Source organism: Panthera pardus, unplaced genomic scaffold (genome assembly GCF_024362965.1).
Source record: "Panthera pardus isolate Hobbes unplaced genomic scaffold, ASM2436296v1 HiC_scaffold_11, whole genome shotgun sequence".
In the NCBI taxonomy this organism is placed as follows: Eukaryota; Metazoa; Chordata; class Mammalia; order Carnivora; family Felidae; genus Panthera; species Panthera pardus.
In genome coordinates, this window is record NW_026526666.1 from 91382724 (window position 1) to 91405426 (window position 22703).

General features: G+C 36.8%; 1 protein-coding gene across 39 annotated transcripts in view; it reads left to right on the forward strand.

The window, feature by feature from the left end:
* The window catches only part of EIF4G3 (eukaryotic translation initiation factor 4 gamma 3), a 314444-nt gene that overhangs the window by 237622 nt on the left and 54119 nt on the right, over positions 1-22703 (forward strand). For 31 of the 39 annotated variants that reach the window (XM_053898871.1, XM_053898863.1, XM_053898875.1 and 28 more), the window contains 4 exons: positions 939-1058; positions 1441-1551; positions 6208-6378; positions 12246-12443. In XM_053898871.1, coding sequence (XP_053754846.1) covers positions 939-1058; positions 1441-1551; positions 6208-6378; positions 12246-12443 — 600 coding nt within the window. Of the gene's footprint in view, positions 1-938; positions 1059-1440; positions 1552-6207; positions 6379-12245; positions 12485-22703 lie in introns of all 39 variants that reach the window. The other 8 variants (XM_053898880.1, XM_053898865.1, XM_053898870.1 and 5 more) reach the window with 2 other exon arrangements.

Genomic DNA, 22703 nt, shown 5'->3' on the forward strand with positions numbered 1-22703 from the left:
ATTTTTTTTAAATAAAAAATTTAAAAAAAATAAAATACTTTTGTTTTAAAAAGAAACTATTAATCTTTAGTGACGTGTAGATGGTAACTATCTTACAGAAGGAGATCTCCCTCTTTTTGAGATTCCCAGCAGCTGCTTATCCAGACCATATTTGTATTAGTTTCCTCTTTTAAAGCAATAGGTTTTCTTATTTCTCTTGGTATCTAAATCTCTCTTAGGTACTTATTTGGTAGCGCTCATTTGAGACTACTTTACAAGGGGAGGTTTTATATACACTTAAATTAGATTATCCTCTAGGAAATATCTCTTCTTGTCTTCCTAATAGTTTTCTGACTGCATCCGTTTATTAGTTGATTTCTCCCTGAGCTACTTAGCTTTTTTAGTCTGTAGTCACATTATATGTCTATACCTCCAATTAATCAGGCAAACCAAGTGAGATTTTAAATGGTGTTCACACATGAAAAATATCTCCTTTAGAGACTTACTGTCACTCAAAATACATACTTTACTAACTGTAAGGCAACAGCAAGAAAATCAAAATGAGCTATGGCAGGATTCCTCTAGATAAGTTGCTATGATGTCCTGGTGAATATCCTGGAAAAAAATCCCCAAATTTGCTCCTAGTTCATTGGTTCTCATAGCTCTTCTTGTGCCATTCTGCTGGTCCTGAGTGTCTGGTAAGCCAGTCTACTGATTGTGTTTAGCCTCCCCTCGGGAATTTTTAGGCCTAATCAGTCCCAGGGCACCAGAAAGCGATTGCTGACCTAAGGGCTCTAAGGCTAGTCTGGAGGAGGGACCATGGTTCACATAGGACTTCGCTCGCTCAGAAAGCCAGTGCTTATCATTTTAGCTGATCCATCTTTTCTGTCTAGGTTTTTGCCTTTGGGCACTGAACGCTTTGGAACTTGTGTTAAGCTTTCCTTTGCTTCTTCGTGCAGATCAACCAACCCAAATTGCCAATGCGAACTCTGGATCCTCGGATTTTGCCTCGAGGACCAGATTTTACTCCAGCCTTTGCAGATTTTGGAAGGCAAACCCCTGGTGGAAGAGGTGTACCTGTAAGTGCAAGTTTCCTACAACCCAGTTAGTTACAAACTGTCGTAGACTTCATGACATCTTGTCTCACAGCAAGAGAACGGCTTTTTTTCATTGATTCTTCTAACCAAGAAGTGGAAGAGGTGAAGACTCTCCTTTTTTCCATACTAACATTAAAGCAAATAAAGAATACATTTGAGTCATTTTTACTTGAGAGAAGTTGGTCTGCATTAATTTGGTCTCGATTTTTTTTTCATATGTTTTTCCATTGAAATGAACTGCAGATGGATTAAAAATAGAGCCGAACTTAAATAGGATTTCTGTTTTGTTTTGAGGTGCCCTGATACAGTTGAGATCTCTGATGACATTCAGCTAATGGTCATCTCTTTGTCTTTGTTTCTACAGATTTGCAAAGCGCAGAGCAGGCATGGATCGCCAATTCTGGAACAGAGCAAAGCCCCAGCTTGCGCTCCACTGGCGATGTCGCACCCACCCCTGAAGAGCCTGCCTCTTGGGGTGCGCTGAATCTTTTTTTTTTTTTTTCTTTTTTTTTTTTAACAAGAGTCTCTGGTGTTACGATATTTTCTGTTTTGTTCTTCTCACTTACTGTAGGTTGTGAAGTCAAAATATGAACAAATGACACGTACAAAAGAGTGCAGTATTCGTAAACTGCAGGTTGCCTTTACACCCCCAGTAGCAGGCTCTTCAGCGGTAGAAGTGACATCACCAGTGGAGTTCTGCTGGGGCACTGCCCTGTGCAGGATGCGGCAGGCTGTGCCTACTCCATGCTTTGTAGACTTGCAGAAAGCATGGGGGAAAGTTGCCGATGATGTGAATACCTTTTTTTCCCCCACGTTGGAATGGTATTGAGAGCGCTTCATTGAGACTTGGGGAGGAGCTGGGGCTTTGATACTCACTTGCAGATCACCTTGCTAAGACAACTTTATTTTATGTTTGTAAAAATATTTTTATTTAAGGTGACACTTTTCATTTCCCCATCACCTTTTTATTTCTGGAATGGCAACTTTTGAAACCTGTTTCGAAATAAGACTGTATCATCAGAAACTACTGCCACTTGGTAGAGATTTGAATTATTTGTTGTTTGCCTGCAGCCAGACACTAATTGAAAATACCTCAGTGCCTACAATGTGTTGGAGGCTTTGCAAAACCTACAGAAAATACCCGTAATTTGAAGCATATTCTTTAGTGAGCATCAACATCTTAAAGGTATCTCTGTGTGTGATATTCTGTTCTCACACAGGATTGAAATTGAATCTTTATTTTCTGTAAATACTAAATTAAAATTTTTTTCTAAAGAGTGAAAGTCTTTCACCAGAAAGTCTTTCACCAGAAAGTCTTAGAAAGCAGCTTTCTAGAAACCGTTTGATGCTTTATTTTTCAGCATTTCCGTTTTTGGTGATTTAAAGTTGTGTTTCTGTTAGCGTTTATTTGTGTTTTAGTTTCGGTTTTGATTTATATCTTCGTTTTGCCACACATTGGAAATAACGTCGGTGCTGTTTTGATTTCTCTCTGGTTAACAGCATCTGTCCTTATCATACTGCTCTGTGTTGTTCGTATGTCCTTCACAGAAGGTATGATTTGTTGTGCCTCCTCTTGCAGCGTGTGCTGTCCCTTTTTATCACCAGCTCGCTATAGAATTAGGTATAGCTAAAAGGAAATACTGTGAATTGAGAATAAGCTCCATTTCTTTTAAAATACTGAAATTAGAAAATGAATTTTGAAACTATCACAATGTATGTTTGCCCACTAATCTACATGCTTACTTGTATCCTATAAATGAGTTATTTGGTGCATTCAAAGTAATGTGATTGGAAATGAGCCATTATCAAGAATTTGTAATGTCTCCAAAAAAGTCAGTTTTAGTTATTTCACTTTCTTTAAATAGCTCTGTCATGTGCCACAAGCTAATTTTTAAGCAAAATTGAGACCCATCAGAGTAATACTGATATGTTAAGCCTTAATGCAAGTAATTACTTTTCCAGCATCTCCCATAGCTAACAAACATTCTTTGCTTAATTTGTGCTGCTTCCCTTAGTATGTTGTTGTAGATTCAGATGGGAGTTTCATAGGATGTAGATGTCTGACATATAAAGGAACAGTTAATGATGCTGTTTGGGAAAAAGCAGCAGCCCTGCTGTTCATAGTTTTTGGTTCGGAACTTCCTCTAATCATTTTTCCCAGCTTCCCAATTGACTTATAAATGATTACCACCCAAAGATCTTGCGATCTACTAGGTATGGTTCATGGTGTGGCTGAAGTAACTATGACTCCTAGTATGAACTTTCCTGCAAAAGAGGGGTTATAAAATATGTTGAATGCATAGCAATTGTTTTAACATGTCATATGCAGTTACATAAAATCTTCCAACATAAAGGTCTTTTTATGGATAGTAACGTACATATCCATTAGAAGCAGTCAGGCAGTATCCTCTCTGTAGTTTTTTAAAAGTCAGATTACTTAGGGGCACCTGGATGGCTCAGACGAAGTTGAGCATCTGACTTACACTCAGGTCATGATCTCACAATTTGAGAGTACGAGCCCTACATCAGGCTCGTTGCTGTCAGCCTGTCAGTGCAGAGCCTGCTTCATATCCTCTGTCCCCCTTCCCCCCCGCCCCTCTTCTGCCCATTCCCTTTCTCTCAAAAAATAAATAAAACATTAAAATAAATAAATAAAAGTCAAATTACTTCGGAATTGTGATGCTCATTTTAATAGTAATCTGGGTAGACATCACAGAAAGTGCCCCAAAGGAAATGTATGATGCGGGGCTTGAACCCATGAGCTGTGAGATAATGACCTGAGTAGAAGTTGGACACCCAACCGACTGATTGAGCCACCCAGGTGCCCCACCTTACCTAGTTTTTAAGGTCCTTTTATATCCCGTATGTCTCTGATCCTCATAATAACTTTGTAGGTAGGACCAGCATTTAATATATGAGAAAGCCTAAGTTCAACAATGTTAAGAGACTGGCTCACAGTAACTTTGCTTACAATTAGCAGAGTTGAACTCAGAAGTCCACAGTTCTTTTGTCTTCTAATCTGCCTCTCTTTTCTGCTGTACCATAGTCCTTCCAGGTAGTGTAAACATGAGTATATTAGAGAATAATTTATCAAGTGTGTTAAGCATTTATAAGTATAATAAATCCGTTGAGGACTCAATATACTTGGATAAATATTTGTGAACAGTATCTGTCTTAGTTATAGCCAGTGAGCCAAATAATAATTTTTAAGGTTGCCTTGGGAGCTTGCACATAGGTGATAAACCAACTCTTTATCTGGGACTAACAGCTCATGTTACCTTTTCAAAACGTTTTTTCCTCTCAAATGTTGTTATCTATTTAGTAATGTTTCTCACATCTTTATATTTTATGCAGCTCGCTTGAAATCTGTACATACTTAGACCTGGTAAAGGCACCTGGCATAAGTCATATTTACTTTGTAGATTCAGATTTCATGGCATATTCATTGATGTTTCCAGTACTTTCTGGAAATGGAAATTTCCTACTTCGTTCAAACATAATTAAAATTAGATCCCAAATTATGCTTACTATGGCTCTTACCTGATTTTGACATAATTACCTGTCATTACACCCATTAGTCTTTGTTCTTAACAAATTCTTACATGCACATGCATGGATTAATTTGAGTGTCTCGTGATAGAATTGTTTATATGAACTTATTCAAGTACTGAAAAAGATTTAACTCCTGTAAGTGAACACTAGAATATAACCTGAATTATAAAAATCAGATAATCGGTGTACTGCATTCTCTTATCAGAATTGTTTTGTCTGGGCTACTGTATCAATGTTTCAGTTACAAATAAGTATTTTTATGGTAGTACTGTCCAGTTTAGCCACCATTCCCTGTGAGTGCTTTTCCGGCTTGGTCCTCTTCAGTTCTTTTTTACTTATACCATGTGTGGTACCTCTGCATTTATCTGACCTCAGGTTTTTAAACGTTTGCTAAGTATTCTGAAATTGTGTCTTTTATGCTGAGTGCTTAGCTAGATGTATTTGACAAAATCGGTTTGTATTGCCCAGAAGTTCTATCTTTGGATCCTGATACATCCTTGATACTACTAGTCCTAATTAGGGCAGATGGTGAAGTATAATTATTGTTGAAAGGCCTTCAGGCTTATGAGCTTAGGCCTAACTAAGACCATGTATCTCTTAGAACCTGTTTTTTGTTTTTGTTTTTGTTTTCAGTATATATAAAGCATGAAATTTAAGTTTCTGCTTCCTTCTCTGAAGCTTTATATACATTCAAAAGGGCAGTATTGAGGCACTAGAAGAGATATGATTCTGATCTCTAGGTCTTGTGTGAAGTTTTTTGTCTTCCCTCTTGAAGTCTAATTACAGTATTTAGTCAGCATTTAGAAAATGGTATATCAAAGAAAGTAAAGGCTGTCAGTATGCAACAGATCTGGGAGTAGCAGAACTTAGTATCAACCCAAGTGTTTAATCTTAAAAACTTATTTCCTTGCATTTAAGATCACAAGTATTATGGATATTTTAATACACCGCGTGTAACTTTTCCTCCATTGTCTCTTGCAGTAACCGTTTGTAACTTGACGACCATTACAACATACCAGCAAATGGTTTTTAACAGAATGAGTACAGTGGGTGGGACTCTAGCAGGAACTTAGAGAGATCTATTAAAATCTGTAGTAAGGCTGAGTGTCTACACTACAGAGAATTTTTGTGATAAAAGTGCATTTTCGTTTCATGCTGCAAGTTTAGAAACCTAGTTTTTGAAGTAGATTTGTAACTGTGATGATTACTGCCTATGAATTTTTATGATTATTCAAGTCAGCAGTCCAAAGTCCCACAATAAGTAAAAAATAAAGCTTCAGTTTAAGGGTAGTCTTTTTTGTTAGAAACAATAGCAGTATCAGACATAATTTTTCATCACTTTATTTTCAGAGTTAAAAACGGTAGTAGTGGAGAACAGTACATTGATGGTATTCTAAGGTTGTCCTCTCACATCCCCCCGCCCCCCCCCAAAAGATCACATCTAAAGTGAGTGCTTAATACCCATCTTTACATCTAGGAAGTGCTTGGTGTGATCATCAGGCTTGACTTGAACAGCACAGAAGAGGCAGTAAATTTTAAGTACTCTCTGTAGATACAATAAAGAATATTCTTGTCCTAGTTGTTGAACGTTGGACCACGGAGATCTCAACCTGGCCAGAGAAGAGAGCCCAGGAAGATCATTACAGTCTCTGTGAAAGAAGATGTGCACCTGAAAAAGGCAGAGAATGCCTGGAAGCCCAGCCAAAAACGAGACAGCCAAGCTGAGGATCCTGAAAACATTAAAACCCAGGTGAGATTAGAAGCACATTCTAACATTATTTTGGAATTATAATGCTGTTGTTTTAATTTGCTTTAACTTGTCATTTTGTCCTATTAGTATATGTAGAGATTTTTAAGACTTTAATTTTTTTTGCTTTTAAAAGCATTATCGTAAAAGGTCTAGCATAATGGGTGCCAGATATCTCTTGTGTTTGTTTTTCAAGACACTCTATGTCTAGAGGGGTTATATGTCCTAGACTTCAGTTATTCAGGCTTAGATCAATGTTTGCTTTTCTTAAAAATGTGTTTTTAGGTTCTCATTGAGTACCCTATGCTAGTCTAGTTAGCATATTGCTTTATGTCTCCTTGTCAGGCTTTCGTTTCTAATAAGTTAGAACTGAGAAACCAATCTTGTTTTAGTCTTTTGGAATAAAATTGAATTCTTTGCATCTTTCTATGCATACCTTCCTGCAGAACTCCTTAGGGTAAATTGAATGAATTCCTTTAATCCAAACAAAAATTTTTTTTTTTGTCAAATTATGTCATCTTGATTCATCATTTGCTATACATACAATGCCATTTCCTGTCCTTAAGTTAGCTCTGTTATCTTTTTTGGATGTTTTTGCTTCTAGGCACCAAGACTAGAGTCTCCTCTTGAATTTTGCACCTGTCAGAGCCAGGCATCACAGGTCATATGCTGACTTTTCAGTGTCTCGTTCCTTAAATACCTTTCCTCTCAACATGAATAGTTTAATATAGCAATCAAAGCTTTAGCCCTGAAGACAGATGCAAGTTCTATTAGGCAGGTTTTTAATCTCAACTGTAAAATGAAGATACTAATATTACCTACCTCATTGGATTATTGTAACAATTAAATAAAGTATTATAAAGCAGTTGGCATGCTCCCTAGAGCCCACTTGGGTACTCGGTACGATGTTCCTGGGTCAGAGTGTGCCTTATAAATCTTGATTTTGATTCAACACCAATGCAGAACCACATACATAGTATTTACTCAGTATACTTGTTAAATGAATAAACTAACCGATGGCAGTTGTTCATATGAAGTCAAGACCAAGATGAACTTATTCATCACAAAGCCATGCTCTCGAACCTTAATTGGCTACTTGTCTTTGTTCATCTTTTTACAGATTGCCCCAAATATTTGTCCGTAAGTACGCCCTTCTCCAAATTCACTGAAATCAAGTACCTAATCTTTCCTGAATTTCTTTTCAGTGTATCTCAGCTTTAAAAAAAAAAAAACCTTCTGCGTCTCTCCTTCCAATCCCTGTGAGAAGTGCTTAATGATAACATGCCTAAATAGCTTGCAAAGAATTAGAATTCCTGCTGAATCTTTATCATTGATGATGAAGATGAGGTCTTGTTTTAGTAGTTAAGGCACTAATACAAGTACCTTACTTCATTCGATTCTTGTAGCAGCTACCAAGGAGGCAATAGACTGTCCTTCTTTTATGTATGAGAACACTGAAGCTTTGAGAAGTTAAATTACCCAGAGTTCTCCCTATTGTTGGTTATTTCAGAAACATAATAATAATATTGCATTGATGTATCATTCATTCATTGGCTAAGTTTTCCTTAGTGACTAAAGCAAATCTAGTGAAGAATTAATAGACTTCTTTTTTAGGACGGGTACAGTTCTCTTGTTCTTGAGAATTTTTCTTCTAAGTCCCGGAGCATCTGTGTTCCATTCCCTCTCCTTTTTCTCTGCTGCATAGGTGCACATCACGTTCACCTGTGCTCCTGCTAATTCTGTGCCTTTCCTTTTTTATGGAAACAGTGGTTTTGTTGTCACCTCCACTTCCAGAAAACTCTTTCACTTGGACTTCATTCCTGCCACTGTATTCTAATAACACTATGAATAATACCAATGGCCTTATTTTTCCTAGATCGTAATATTTCATCTTTTCCATGAGGGGGTTCTCATGACACGTCTAGACTCCTACCACATGTACTGGTTCCTCAGGTGGTTCCTGAGGTTACTGCTCCTGTCTCTCTTCTCTTGCTACAACATTCCTGCCACTTCTGCCTGACTCCTCTACCTGAGGAACTGATTTTGAGCTCTCCACCCTAGCTTTTAAACTGTCTTTAATGACCTCATTTTCAAATAAATAAATAAATAAATAGATAGATAGATAGATAGATAGATACATGCCTCCTTTTGTCTTACAACTTGCACACTAGTCCTCTGGTCTTTCCTTGTTTTTCTCTAGTCCCCAAAGAAAACCCTCACACATAACTCCGTCCTTTTCCCTTTCTAAAATGACTTCTTCCCTTTCTTTTCACTTGGGTAGTTTTTTTGTTGTTTTTTTTTTTAATTTCAGTTTCTATTTAAGTACAGTTGACACACAGTCGCTCAGCTAGCTATTTTTGTTCCTCATAACCTGGCTCAATTCTCATTTGCTCCCTAACCATTGCCTCTGACCTCTCGTGTGTGTAAACTACTCCCTCCTGTGGCTCCTACTCCACCTCCTGTTTGCTCCGTCACTTCACTTGCAGTTACCTTGTCTCTGCAGCTAAAGTTCAGTAGTCTGGAAGGCAGTTAACTGTACCTGATTTATACACTGTATGTATACTGTTTATACACTGTAATGACTTAACATTTGTGTGTACTGCAAAATTGATCACCACAGTTAGTCCAGTTAACATCTATCATCATGCAGAGTTACAAATTCTTTTTTCTTGTAATGAAAACCTTTAAGAGCTACCTCTTACCAGCTTTCAAATATGTAGTATGGTATTAACTTCAGTCACCATGCTGTGCATCACATTAATAACTAACCTTCTTTAATCCTATTTTTTAGCTTAAATTATCATCTGAAATATGTGAAGATATTTGAAGGTTGTTTTTTTTTTTATTTTAATTAACTTATTTAAACTCAAGTTAGTTAACATACAATGTAGTATTGATTTCAGGAGTAGAACCCAGTGATTCATCACTTACATATAAAACCCTTGCTCTTTCCAACAAGTGCCTTCCTTAATGCCCATCACACAGGTAGCCCATTCCCCCACCTACCTCTCCTCCAAAACCCTCAGTTTGTTCTCTGTATTTAAGAGTCTCTTGTGGTTTGTCTCCCTCTCTGTTTTTGTCTTATTTTTCCTTCCCTTCCCCTGTATTCATATGTTTTGTTTCTTTAAATTTCACATATGAGTGCAATCTTACAATGTCTTTCTCTGACTGACTGATGTCGCTTAGCATAATATACTCTAGTTCCGTCCACATTGTTGCAAATGGCAGGCATTCATTCTTTTTAATCAAATAATATTCCAGGGTGTGTGCGCATATATATATATATATATATATATATATATACATGCACACACACACACACACACACACACACACACACATACACACACACACACACACACACACACCACATCTTTATCCTTTCATCAGTTGATGGACATTTGGGCTCTTTCCATACTTTGGCTATTGTCAATACCTCTGCTATAAACGTTGGGGTGCATGTGCCCCTTTGAAATAGCACTCCTGTACCCATTGGTTAAATACCTAGTAGTGCAATTGCTGGGTCAGATCCTAGCTATGGGATCCATAAGTTGTGTGGTAGATATTGGTTTAACCTTATTAGAAAATGCCAAACTGTTTTCTAAGATGGTTATTGTAACAGTTTGCATTTCTACTGGCAAGGCATGAGAGTTTTAATTTTTCATCAGCACTTGTTATTTTCTGCTTTATAAATTCTAGCCATTCTGATGGATGTGTGGTAGCATCTCCTTGTTTCAGTTTGCATTTCCAAATGAATAAAATATTGAATAAGCACATCTTTTTTGTGCTTATTTGCCATTCTTATATCTTCTTTGGTAAAATTTCTGTTCATATCTTTTGCCCTGTTTCAGTGGGTGGTGGTGTTTCTTATCATTGACTTTTGAGTGTTCTTCATATATTCTGGATACAGATCTTTTATAAAATATGTGGTTTGCAAGAATTTTCTCCCAGTCTGTTTTGTTGGTGTATTCTCTTGATAGTGTCTTGTAGAACCGACGTTTTTAACTTTGATCATGTTGGAATGTATCAACTTTTGTATTCAGAGGTTGTACTTCTGCTGTCGTATCCTAAAAAATCTTTACATAACCCAAGAATACAAAATTTTTCTCCTTTGTTATTTTTTAAAAGTTTACGGTTTTATGTTTTACATTTTGGTCTGTGATCCAGTTTTAGTTAATTTTTGTGTTTCATGCAAGGTATGGATCTAGGTTCTTTTTTTTTTCTTCTTCTTTTCCTTATGGGTATCTAGTTGTTCCAGCACCATTGTTGAAAGGATTATCCTTTGTCCATTCAATTTTCTTTGCGCCTTTGTTGAAAATCAGTTATATGTGAATCCAGTTCTGGACTTAGATTCTATTCTACCAATCTGTGTGTCTGTCCTCTGACCGATACCACACTCTGTGTAGTAAATTTTGAAATCAGGTTGTAGGAGTCCCCCAACTTTGTTATTGTTCAAAGTCATTTAGGCTGTTCTTTTTTTTTTTTCTTTGACTTTTCAGAGTCAAATCGGCTTCTTGATTTCTACCAAAAAATACCCCAAAACCCTAGTAGGGTTTTTATTGTGATTATGTTAAATCTGTAGATCAGTTTAGAGAAAATGGACAACTTAACCATAGTAGATCTTCTAATACATGAACATGACCCAGATCTCATTTTATTTAGGTCCTCCTTGATTTCTTTCATCAGTGATTTATGGTTTTCATTATACAGCTTCTATGGATATTTTGTTAGATTCTTAACCACGTATTTTATGGTTTTTGGTGCTATGGTAAATAGTAGTCTTAAAATATGTAATTTCTAGTTGTTGCTAATATATACAAGTAAAATTGATATTTGTATGTTAACATGTATTCTGCAGTGTTGCTACACTTATTTGTTAGTTCTAGTATCAATTTTTGTAGATTCCTTATGATTTTCTACAAAGATAATCATCTCCTTTATGAAGAGAGTCTTATTTCTTCATTTACGATCTATATGGGTTGTAGTTCTTTTTCTTTGCTTTAGGGTACTGACAAGGACCTCCAGTATGACTTTGAATAGGATGGTGAAAATGGACATTCTTGCCTGATTCCCATTCTTACAAGGAAAGCAGTCATTATTTCACCACGAAGTAGAGTTATAGGTGCTTTTTTCTAGTGGTGGAAGTTCTCTTATATTTCTACTCTGATGAGAGTTTAAAAAACTCCTGCCTAGTATTCTCTGCCATAATTTAGATAGATTTCTATTTTAGCACATTAATGTGCTATAAAGAGTTACTGGAGGAAGTCATTATGGCTAAAGTCTTACGTACTTATCCTTAAGTATGAATAAATTTCTTAAAGTGTAATTGTTGATTCAAAATAATACATCACAGTTTTAGAGCTCTTAATACACATTGCCAAATTGCCCTGAGTGTACTCCCACCAGTGAATATGACTAATCCCTAGAATTCTCATCTGTTGTAAAAAGAAGTGGTATACTTGTTTGCTCTTTGTTAAAATGGATGGATTTAGAGGCGCCTGGGTGGCTTAGTTGGTTAAATGTCCAACTTTGGCTCAGGTCATGATCTCATGGTTCATGAGTTCAAGTTCTGCATTGGGGTCTGTGCTGGCAGCTCTGGGCCTGGAGCCTGCTTCAGATTCTCTGTCTCCCTCTCTCTCTGCCCCTCCCCCACTCATTCTCTATCTCTGTCTCTCCCTCTCAAAAATAAATAAACATTAAAATTAATAATTAAAATAAAATAGATGGGATTTAATTATTTCTTTGATTAGTTCACAGTCCTTGTTAATAATTTGGGGAGTTGAACTTATAAACAAAATACTAATCCTTATAGAAAGAATCATCCTGTCATAGTTACGATAACATTCTTTTCTTTTTTGTGGCCCTTCTAGGAACTTTTTAGAAAAGTTCGAAGTATCTTAAATAAATTGACACCACAGATGTTCAACCAACTGATGAAGCAAGTGTCAGGACTTACCGTTGACACAGAGGAGCGGCTGAAGGGAGTCATTGACCTGGTCTTTGAGAAGGCTATCGATGAGCCCAGTTTCTCTGTGGCTTACGCAAACATGTGTCGATGTCTAGTAACGGTAAGAAGAGAGGAAGGAGTAAAACCAGAAATCTCCAAGAGGTATATTCTCCCCTCACTACACATTCTTCCCAGAAGTGTTATTGGGGCAACGTAAAGGGGAGAATATATTTTTAGCACTTTTTAATATAATATTCTCAATGTATGAAAAGCATCTTGCTTTATTGAAATATATCCTCACCTCTGGAGGGGATATGGAGATTAGACTGAAATAGGCTTGATATGGTCCCACCCATTGTGAGCAATATTGAATAAGGTTTAAATTAGTAAAGTGAAATTATTGTCATGAGCAACCTGCTTTTCCAGGTGTGTTTGCTTATAGAAAGAAAGTGAACGCTTGTATTCACAGTTAATTCCAAACTAAAAAATATAGTTGCTCTAATTTGAGCCTTGGTGAAAATGATAGGATAGTTGAGGTCATAAAAGGTTCAAAACTGATCATTTCATCTCTTAGCAACTATTAGATTTCTTTCTCTTTACATTGTCCACAGCCATTTAATATCTACAGCCTGTCAAATCTAGGGCAAGACAGAATGGGAGACCAAAGAGCTTCTGGTTAGTGCTCATTGCCCTCTGTTCTGCAGTCAGAAAATTACCATGTACCATCTGTGTTTTCTCTGCCTGTTACTGTTACCAAGGTACTATTTGTGTCACAGACGTGTCTCCTTTCACCATTTGAGTTTTTTCTTAATTCTCACAACTCATTGTCATTGTGCCTTGCTATGAAAATGCACAATTCTATCATTCTACCAGAGGTAGGTAAGTTTGTTATGACTTGGAAAGGTTATCTCTTCTGTCTTTAAGGAATTTAAAATTCATATTGAAAAAAAACCCAGCATTAACAGGAAAAAAAAAATCACAGCATATTCTGTGATGTTGCAATATGTCGATGCCTGAATGGATGGTCTAGACTGAAAAATTAAGTAGGACAAAAATGAAATCACTATGTTGGTGGTAGACTGACAGACTTATAAAACAGGGAGAGTTCAAGTTGGGCCTGAGGCGGGGGAGGGGGCAAGGATAGAGCCAGAAGAGCTCACATCTGAGGCAGCACGTGGCATAGCTGTCACAGACACGGGCTTTGAGTCTCATGGTTCTGACTTTAAATTTTAAATTTAACTTCCTACTCTGCAAGTTGCAGACTTTGTAATAAACTATAGTGAACTGTTACAAACTGTGTAACTTTATAAAATTACATAACCTTAGCCTCAGTTTTTAATCCATAAAATAAGATTAAGTCACACAATCTGAGGCTATTATAATGATAATATTTAATATTAAAGTGTGAGTTTAATAATAAAAAAACATAATGAGATGGTGTATGTAAAGTTCCTAGCCCAGTATTTGACCTGTAGTAATTCTTAAATAATTCAAAAATATATTGGTGGTTGTAAAGGTCCTGAAATGCTATCTGTAGAATGAGGATGATTTATAATAACAGAAACCATCTGTTCAGCAGCTACTGGGTTACATTATGGGTAGATGCTTTATATATATTATTTTTAATGGTTCTTATAACCCTGAAAAAGGTCAATATTAGTAGCCCCACCTTACTGAATCAGAAACTGAGGCTTAAAAAAGGATAAATAACATGCCTAAGGTCACACAACTAGTAAGTGGCAGCACTAGAATCCTAGTCTAGGATTATTCAATCACTTGCCATATTGCCTTTGAACGTGTGCCATACCATAGTTATCTGAAGGCAAACTAATTCTCCATCTCGCGCCTCTCATTTTCCATGTGGCTGCCTTGACATCTCATGGTCCCTCATTAGAAGTAAGACTAGATCCCAGATCTCCTGGCTCATATTTTAGTGCTCTTTACTAATTTCAGATTTACTCCTATAGGCAGTGAAGGATCGTTAATGATTTTTTAATAGAAGAGTATCCTTGATGAAAACAGCCTTTGACAAAGCCTGGCAATAATAGAAGTTAGATTAAAATAGGAAGAAATTATAGATAAGCCAACTACTTCTGTGAATTTTGTTATGATTCACTCTTTTAAAAATAATATTGGTTAAACTTTACTGGATTATCTTAAATTAAAAAATAACTTCTTAGAATAAGTTCAGCAATATAGAAGTATTCACAGAAAAAGGTACTACTCTTTTCTTGCAGCCCCACCAGTTACACTTCCCTTCCCAGGGCAGTCAGTGGGAATGGCATGGACGTGTACCTCCACAATCTTATTTATGTTCATAAAACTATATAAAAACATAGACCTATGTATAAAGAAAATACTTTTGGGTTTCTATTAAATTATATATGTATTTTTTGCAGTTTCCTTTTTTTCCACTTAATATGTTTGTGCATATCCCTAGGTCACTAAGATAGATTTTACTCATACTTTTTTAGTAGTTGCATAATATTTCAAAATATATGTATACCATAAGTTTTCCAGCCTTTTTCTCTCTCTCTCCCTCCTCTTTTACCCCCTGTTGTTTCTAGTTTTTTGGTTTTGGGGGTTTTCTTGCACCCACAAGCAGTGCTGCAATAAACACCAAAGTATATTTATCATTACATGCTGAAGCTTTTACTTTTTTAGCATAAATTCCCCCAGAGTTATATCATTAACCAAAGGATATATTTTTTAAAACTTTTTTTAAGTTAAGTTAACTTTTTATTTAAGTTTTATTTGTGAGAGAGTAAAACCAGCAGGGAGGGGGCAGAGAGAGAGGGGGACAGAGGATCCAAAGTGGCCTCTGCACTGACAGCAGAGCGCCGGATGTGGGGCTTGAACTCGCAAACCATGAGACCATGACCTGAGCTGAACTCAAGAGTTGAATGTTTAAGTGACTGAAGCATCCAAGCGCCCCTAAACATTTTTTATTGAAATGTAACAGACAGGGGCTCCTGGGTGACTCAGTCAGTTAAGCGTCCGATTTCGGCTTAGGTCATGATCACACAATCTGTGAGTTCGAGCCCTGAGTCAGGCTCTGCTGACAGCTCAGAGCCTGGGGTCTGCTTTGGTTTCTGTGTCTCCCTTTTTCTCTGTCCTTCCCCTACTCATGCGCTCTCTCACTCTCTCTCACTCACTCTCTCTCTCTCTCTCTCTCTCTCTCAAAAAAAAATTCGGGGGGGCGCTGACGCCTGGGTGGCTCAATCAGTTGGACGTCCAATTTCCACTCAGGTCATGATCTCAGTTTTGAGTTCGAGCCACATGTTGGGCTCTGTGCTGACAGCTCAGAGCCTAGAGCCTGTTTCTGTTGTGTTTCTCTCTCTCTCTCCCCCTCCTCCACTCACCTTCCCTCTCTCTCTCTCTCTCTCTCTCTCCCTCCCCCCCCAAAAGAAATAAATTTTTAAAAATTAAAAAATAACAAAAAAAAACTTGGAAAAAAGAAATATAACATACATGGTATTTGGGAAAAGAAAAATTCCTTATTTGTTACTTTTGTAAAATTTAATGATATGATTTCTTCATGGCTGATTTTAAGCCAGGGACAGTTTGACAGTTAACTCACAAAATTTCTACCAAATAGCTGACTCTTACAAACCACCACAAGCTAGCTTTAGCACACCATTACAACACGCCTGTAGAAAGAGCATACAAATTATTAGTGTACAGCTCAGTGTTATTTCAACAAAGTGAGCATACGTACCTACCACCCTGGTCAATAAATAAAACTGTATCCTTCCCTCTTTCTTAAAGGTAAACCACTGTCCTGACTTCAATATCATAGCTGATATACTTTTGAGATACTGAGGGCCTGAAATAAAAAGGGGCAATGAGAATGGACTCATTGGTTCCTACTACATAGAAAATTTAAATATCAGATGAATAATGAAAGTCTAAATAATAAATTAGACTAATATTTTAGGAGGAAATTGAGGAGACTATCTTCATCAAGTTTTGAGTAGGGAAAAATTCCTCTAGCAAGATTAGGATTCAAAGTGAGTAATAGGAAAATAGTATCGGATTTGACTGTTAAAATTTGCAGTCATTGGTGTGCAGCAAATGATACCATACGTAAAATAGAAAGATAAAGCCACAGCATGGGAGATCTATTTGAAATACACGTAACTGATAAAATGTTATTATATAGAATTAAGGAGAAAAAACATAAGAAATAAAATAGCCCTGTTTAAAAAAAAATGGGCATTTTATAGAAATGAAAATCCATTGGCTGATGAACTTAACAAAAGATATTCAGTGTTATTCATGATTTGGGAAATGACAAGTAAGCCACAATTCTGTACAAGTCACACTTGTTACAATTTTAAAAAATGAAATAATTTAAAAGTGTTGAGAGTTAAATACAGTCACTTTCACTTTGGTGAGTATTTACACAGTAATGTTGAAGATGTGCATATTCTATTCCTCAAGAATTTACTTCTTGGTATATACCCCAGAGAAATTACCAAATGTACACAAGCCATCTTTTTGAATAATTTTTTTTTATTGATTTTAACAATGAATAATAGGAAATAACTGAAATACGCCTAAACAAGACAGTATATTATAGTACACCACAATTTATTTGGTCAGTGAATTTGAATAGTAATATATATACATAGCAGTTAAAATTAATGAACTAATACTAAATGTATTAGCATGTGTCAACCTCAAAAATAGTATTGAATAACAGTATGACATTCAGTAATTTTTTATAATATGCAAAATGAGACTTGTTCATATGAAATACATATATAATAAAACTATACCAAATGGACATACCAAACATCAAATTCAAGGTAAGAGAGAAAAGGAAGTAAGATTAAGGAAAAGTATTCAGAAGTAAGTATTAGGGCTTCTAGTTTTGATAAGTTAGGTGATCCAGACCAACGTTCCATGGGTGACAACAATTAGAAAAGTTTGTTAACAAAATATTTAAAAATCTTGAAGGCATCAGAGAGTTAAATGACATAAAGAATTACTAAGACTGGGGCGCCTGTGTGGCTCAGTCGGTTGAGTGTCCCAACTCAATTTTAGTTCAGGTCATGGTCTCATGGTTTGTAGGATTGAGCCCCACATCAGGCTCTGGGCTTGGGATTCTCTCTCCCTCTTTCCCTTCCCCTTCCCCTGCTCATGTGTGTGTGCACGTGCGCTTTCTCTCTCAAAATAATGGAACATTAAAATAAAAGAATTACTAAGGCTAAAGTCTTAGAAAAGGTAGAAATCCAAAGAAAATGGAAACATTTAGTAAAATGTCCCCTAGAAGAGGCAACTAAACATCTTGAAAAACTTGTTTTTCATAGACTTGTTGGGCTAGGAGAACAGAATTTGGGACCAGCACTCACCAGAAGAGTGGCTGAAGAGGCTCCAGTAAATCCTGTATTTTAGGTTGGGATTCCAAAGGACTGCATGCTTGAAACAGTTGAATCAGAAATTGACCTGGTCTCACAAGTACTGTATGTAGCTCAACATCAAATGATCTCAGTCCTGGAATTTCGATTATAGTGATTTCAGAGTGTTAGTGCCTGCTAGGTACCTGGAAGAAGCAAGCATGAATCCTTTTTAGAAACTATCTTCTTAGTCTTCAGTTATTTCTATGAACAGTTTTTCAAATAAGGTATCCAACACATAGTTAGAAATAATAAATCTCACAAGGGAAAAAGGCACCATGAATGAGAACCAGCAACAAACAAACGTCCCACAGGGCCTCCAGATACTGGCTTTATCAGGCACAGATGTTACATAACTATACTTATTGTGTTCAAGGTGATAAAGACAGGTTGAAATTTTCAACAGAGAATGAGAAAGTTTCAAAGAACTAAATAGAGATGCCAGAACTGAATATATATTATAATAAAATTCAGAACTTAATGGATTGGTTTAATAGCCCTAGATCAGATACAGCTGAAGAAAAGAATTATGAAGTAGAAGATGAGTCTGTAGAATCCAGAATAAAGCACAGAAATACAAAAAAAGAGAAAAATACAGAAGGGAAGGTAAACAATGGAGAAAATTCAAGAAGCTCAAACTTTGCATTACTTCGAGTCCCAAGGGGAGAGAGGATAGAGTGGGGAAAAAAGCAATAGTTGAAGAAAATGGCTGAGAAATTTTTTACAAGTGCTGAGATATTAAAGCCACAGATTGAAGTGATTTACTCTAAACCTCAAGCATGAATTTAAAAATAAATAAAAGGTAAGAAGGAAGGAAAACATTTAGACTGGTTATTGTAAAGCTACTTACAACAAAAGATAAAAATTAACCAGGGTGGGGGGTAGATATTAAAAAGAATAATTTGTAGGTTTCTTCGGACACAAATGTCACTGTGTACAAAAGAAAAGACTGGTAAATTGGACTACATTAAAATTAACATGTTTCCTTCAAAAGATATCATTAAGGGAATAAAAATATAGATCACTTATTAGGAAAAGATAATTACAAAAATCCAGTAAAGGGTCTATATTAGATTTTTCCCCAAGCTAATAGAAATTATTAAGAGAATAACTTTTTTAAATGGACAATAGACTGAAATCTACAATTCACCAAAAGCCATTCAGATGATACCAACAAACATAATGACATTATCCAACTAGATCTAAAACTACACATTAACTCCAGATTGCTAATCTTTCTAGAGTTGGCAAATACGTGAGTCACCAGGAACTCAAGCACTGCTGGTGGGAATGTAAGGGGTAAGAAGGGCTCAGCTATAAAAGCTGAAGTTATTTTTCTGCTTTAACAAACATTTCCATTCTTAAGTATGTATCCAACTGATAAACAATAAATGTACATTTCTTATATACTAGGCAACATATGCAAAAATGTGGGTAGCGTTTTTCATAATGGATAAAAAGTTTGAAACAGTGTTCATAGTAGCACAGTGAACATGAAACTGTGACTAAATACACATGGATTGGTCTCACAAGAATAAACTTTAGCAAGAGAAGCCAGTCCCTAAAGAAATACATATTGTGTGTGTGATTTGTTTATTTAAAATTCAAAAATGTAATAAAAATAAACTCTGATGTGTGGGGATGCATGTTTAGGCAGTAAAACAAGGAAAAGTAGTTATTATAAACTACAGGATAATGGGGGCTGGGAGGTAGTACTGTTTTGGAAGAAAACTTCAAATAGGGCTCTTGGAGACTGTCAGTGTTCTTTTTCTTGACCTGGTGCTATGCCTGGTGGTGTGCATGTGAGTTTGTTTTGTCATAATTCATTGAGCTAAAACTTAAATCGTTAAACACAAAATAAAAAGAAGCGATAGAGCAAAATAATAAAATTCTATGTGCCCTAGAGCTTTACTCCAATGTTTCTTAAAAAGTGAAAGATCTAGGGGCGCCGGGGTGGCTCAGCCGGTTGGGCGTCCAACTTCGGCTTAGGTCATGATCTCGCGCAGTTCGTGTGTTTGAGCCCCACGTCGGGCTCTGTGCTGACAGCTCAGGGCCTGGAGCCTGCTTCGGATTCTGTGTCTCCCTCTGTCTTCTGCTCCTCCCTAGCTCATGCTCTGTCTCTCTCTGTCTGAAAAATAAAAGGCTTTGGTTAAAAAAATAAATAAATAAAAGATCTAAAGCAAATATGGAAAAATACTAAGATTTAACAAAGTTGGGTGATAAATACTTAAATGTGCACCATATTATTTTATATGCTGTAAGGAATGAAATGGAGTTTAGCCAATTATTTTTTTTAATGTTTATTTATTTTTGACAGAGAGAGACAGAGCATGAACTGGGGAGGGGCAGAGAGAGAGGGAGCCACAGAATCCGAAGCAGGCTCCAGGCTCTGTGCTGTCAGCACACAGCCTGACACGGGGCTCAAACTCACAGACTGCAATATCATTACCTGAGCCGAAGTCAGATGCTCAACTGACTGAGCCACCCAGGCACCCCTTAGCCAATTATTTTTTTAAGATGGCATGTCTTTGGGCCAATGTTGTCCAAAATCAAAATGTTAATATGTCTCACTAAGGCCAATTTAAGCAAATGTCTTTCCATTTACTATTCTGATGTTTCTTGTGAAATCAAAGAAGAAGGATCTACTCCATGGAATATTTTCCAGACTTTCTTGACCACGGGCACTATTTTGGGTTTGTTATTTGTTTTCATGATAATCATTAGTTTGAGAAATGACACCTCCCAATGGAATAAGAGAAATTGAAGACAGTGAATAAAAAATTAAACTTTCATCTAGGGGAGGTGCTCTCTTTCTGTCCACTGTACTCATTGAGTTATTTAAGTACCTCGAGTATCACTGTCAGTGTGTATTATCAAGACAGGTTAAATTGCAAAGTCTTTTGCCTGATTCATGATTGTAAGAAACGTGTAGACCTATGGCACTTGTCCTGGATCATCAGTGTTGGTCATTCCAAATAATAGAATCTGGTTATGGTTATCTACCCAGTCATACAGTATAGCCATGAGTAGTAAGAGTGTGGAGTAGTGGGAATAATAGCAGTATTTTTTTTGCGGAATATGCTAACCTGTTATGTCTGACTCATTTGATCTTCACAACCATTCTGTCATCCTTCTTCACTAATTCCTCTGAAAGTTAGGAAATTGCCTAAGTAGGGCTTTTATTCTTCTAAAGGTTTCGAGTATTAAATGGTAGAATCTTAAACAATGGACTAGATCAGTGGTCCTCAACCAGGGGTGGTTTTGTTCTTCAGGGGACATTGGACAATACCTAGAGACATTTTTGGTTATGGCTGCTGGCATCTTAGTAGGCAAAGGCTCAGCGTGCCTAACCATCTTACAGTGCACAAGACAGCCCTCACAACAAAGAATTATCCTACCCTCAATGTCATGAGGGCCAAGGTTGGGAAACCTGGCCCGGATTTTTGAGATTTTAAGATTTAAGAGAATACTTGTTCTCAGTTTTGAGCAGTTTTTAAACCTTTTTTCCGGCCTCCATGTCATTTACGTGGATCACACACCTCCATGTAAAATGTTACTTTGTAGTACTTACGTAGGTGAGGGCTAGAGAAGGCAGTTCTGTTGTGTCAGTTTTCCATGATGCCCTAAAGGATAGGCTTTTAAGCAAGAAATTATTTCGATTGACAGAGGAAATTGATGTAATAGTTTTGATTTTCCCAAGTTACTCTGTAAATGCCACCTTTATTATTTCCACAGACACAGTTATACATGTACACAGCTGCCTGCTCCTCACAGCTGTATTAAGTGAAACCTCTGGCACATCAGGCTTAAGGGCATCATAAGAGATGGGAAACGGTGCCTGTGCAGTTTGCCGCTGCTTTCACTAGTTCAACCAGGAATGACTGAGAGACCCACAGAACGCCCTTTACAAACTACACAGCATTTAACTAGAATTCAGTACTTCTTTTAGGAGGAGGACCGTTCAGAATGGCAAATGGAGAAGAGTCGATAAGAGAAAACATCCTCTATCTAAATCTGGAGTTAAATAAAAATTTTAGTTGGATTGTTGGTAATTTTAAATGCCTGTGTTTTTCTTTTAATCATAATTCAAATCAAATCCACATCTCAAAAACCCCATTAGCATGTAAACTCCTAAGGAGAGGTACTTTTTCTGGGTTTTTTGTTGCTGTTTTTTTTTTGTTTTTTCACTGCTAAATTCCCAGTGTCTAGAATGGTTCCTGGCCACATCATAGACTCTCAGACATGTGTTGGGAATAAGTGGGTAAATGCATGAATGAAAGAATAACAACTTGAATTTATTATATGCCCAACGTCTGTATTGTTTCTTTTTTTACTTTTTATCTTTGCTCCGGCAGGCATGTATACCTCAGCTATAAAGGTAGGCACTGAGGGCAGATTTTTGAGCATTCCGTGTCCTGTTATGCCATTGGCAGAAGTTTCATGTTGCCACTGCCCAAGTGCTTTAAAGCAAGACATGCAAAGAATGGCAGGATTGAGTATAGGAAGAGTCACTAAGAGAATAAAGGAGACACACTTAAATCTCATCAGAAATAATGCCTGGAAGTACAGACATGAGAAGTCAGCCGTGGGCAACAGCAAGTGGCTAGAGTCAACTGGAGGAGGAGGGACGTGCAGCTCACCTGATAACAGATGAAAAATGCTTTAAAGAAACGTTGAGGAGAAATGACTTACCCTTTCAGAACTCTTTTGAATCTTTTGGGCATCTCTCACCGCTATATACCTCTTCAGATGTATCTAACCAGCGACACAGTTTGATAGATTTGTTTGTAGTATTTTTGGAGTATGTATTTCGTTCAGTTTCAATAGGTGATTTACTAAGGTCAGGAGATAACTACTGATGGAGGATACTATGTCACCGTGGACTCATGAGTGAGAGTTGGGACAATTGGTTGGTTACTGTTCCCTTCACGTTTTAGAGCTAACATAGCGGTGCCACTACATTAGTCATTTCAAGTATT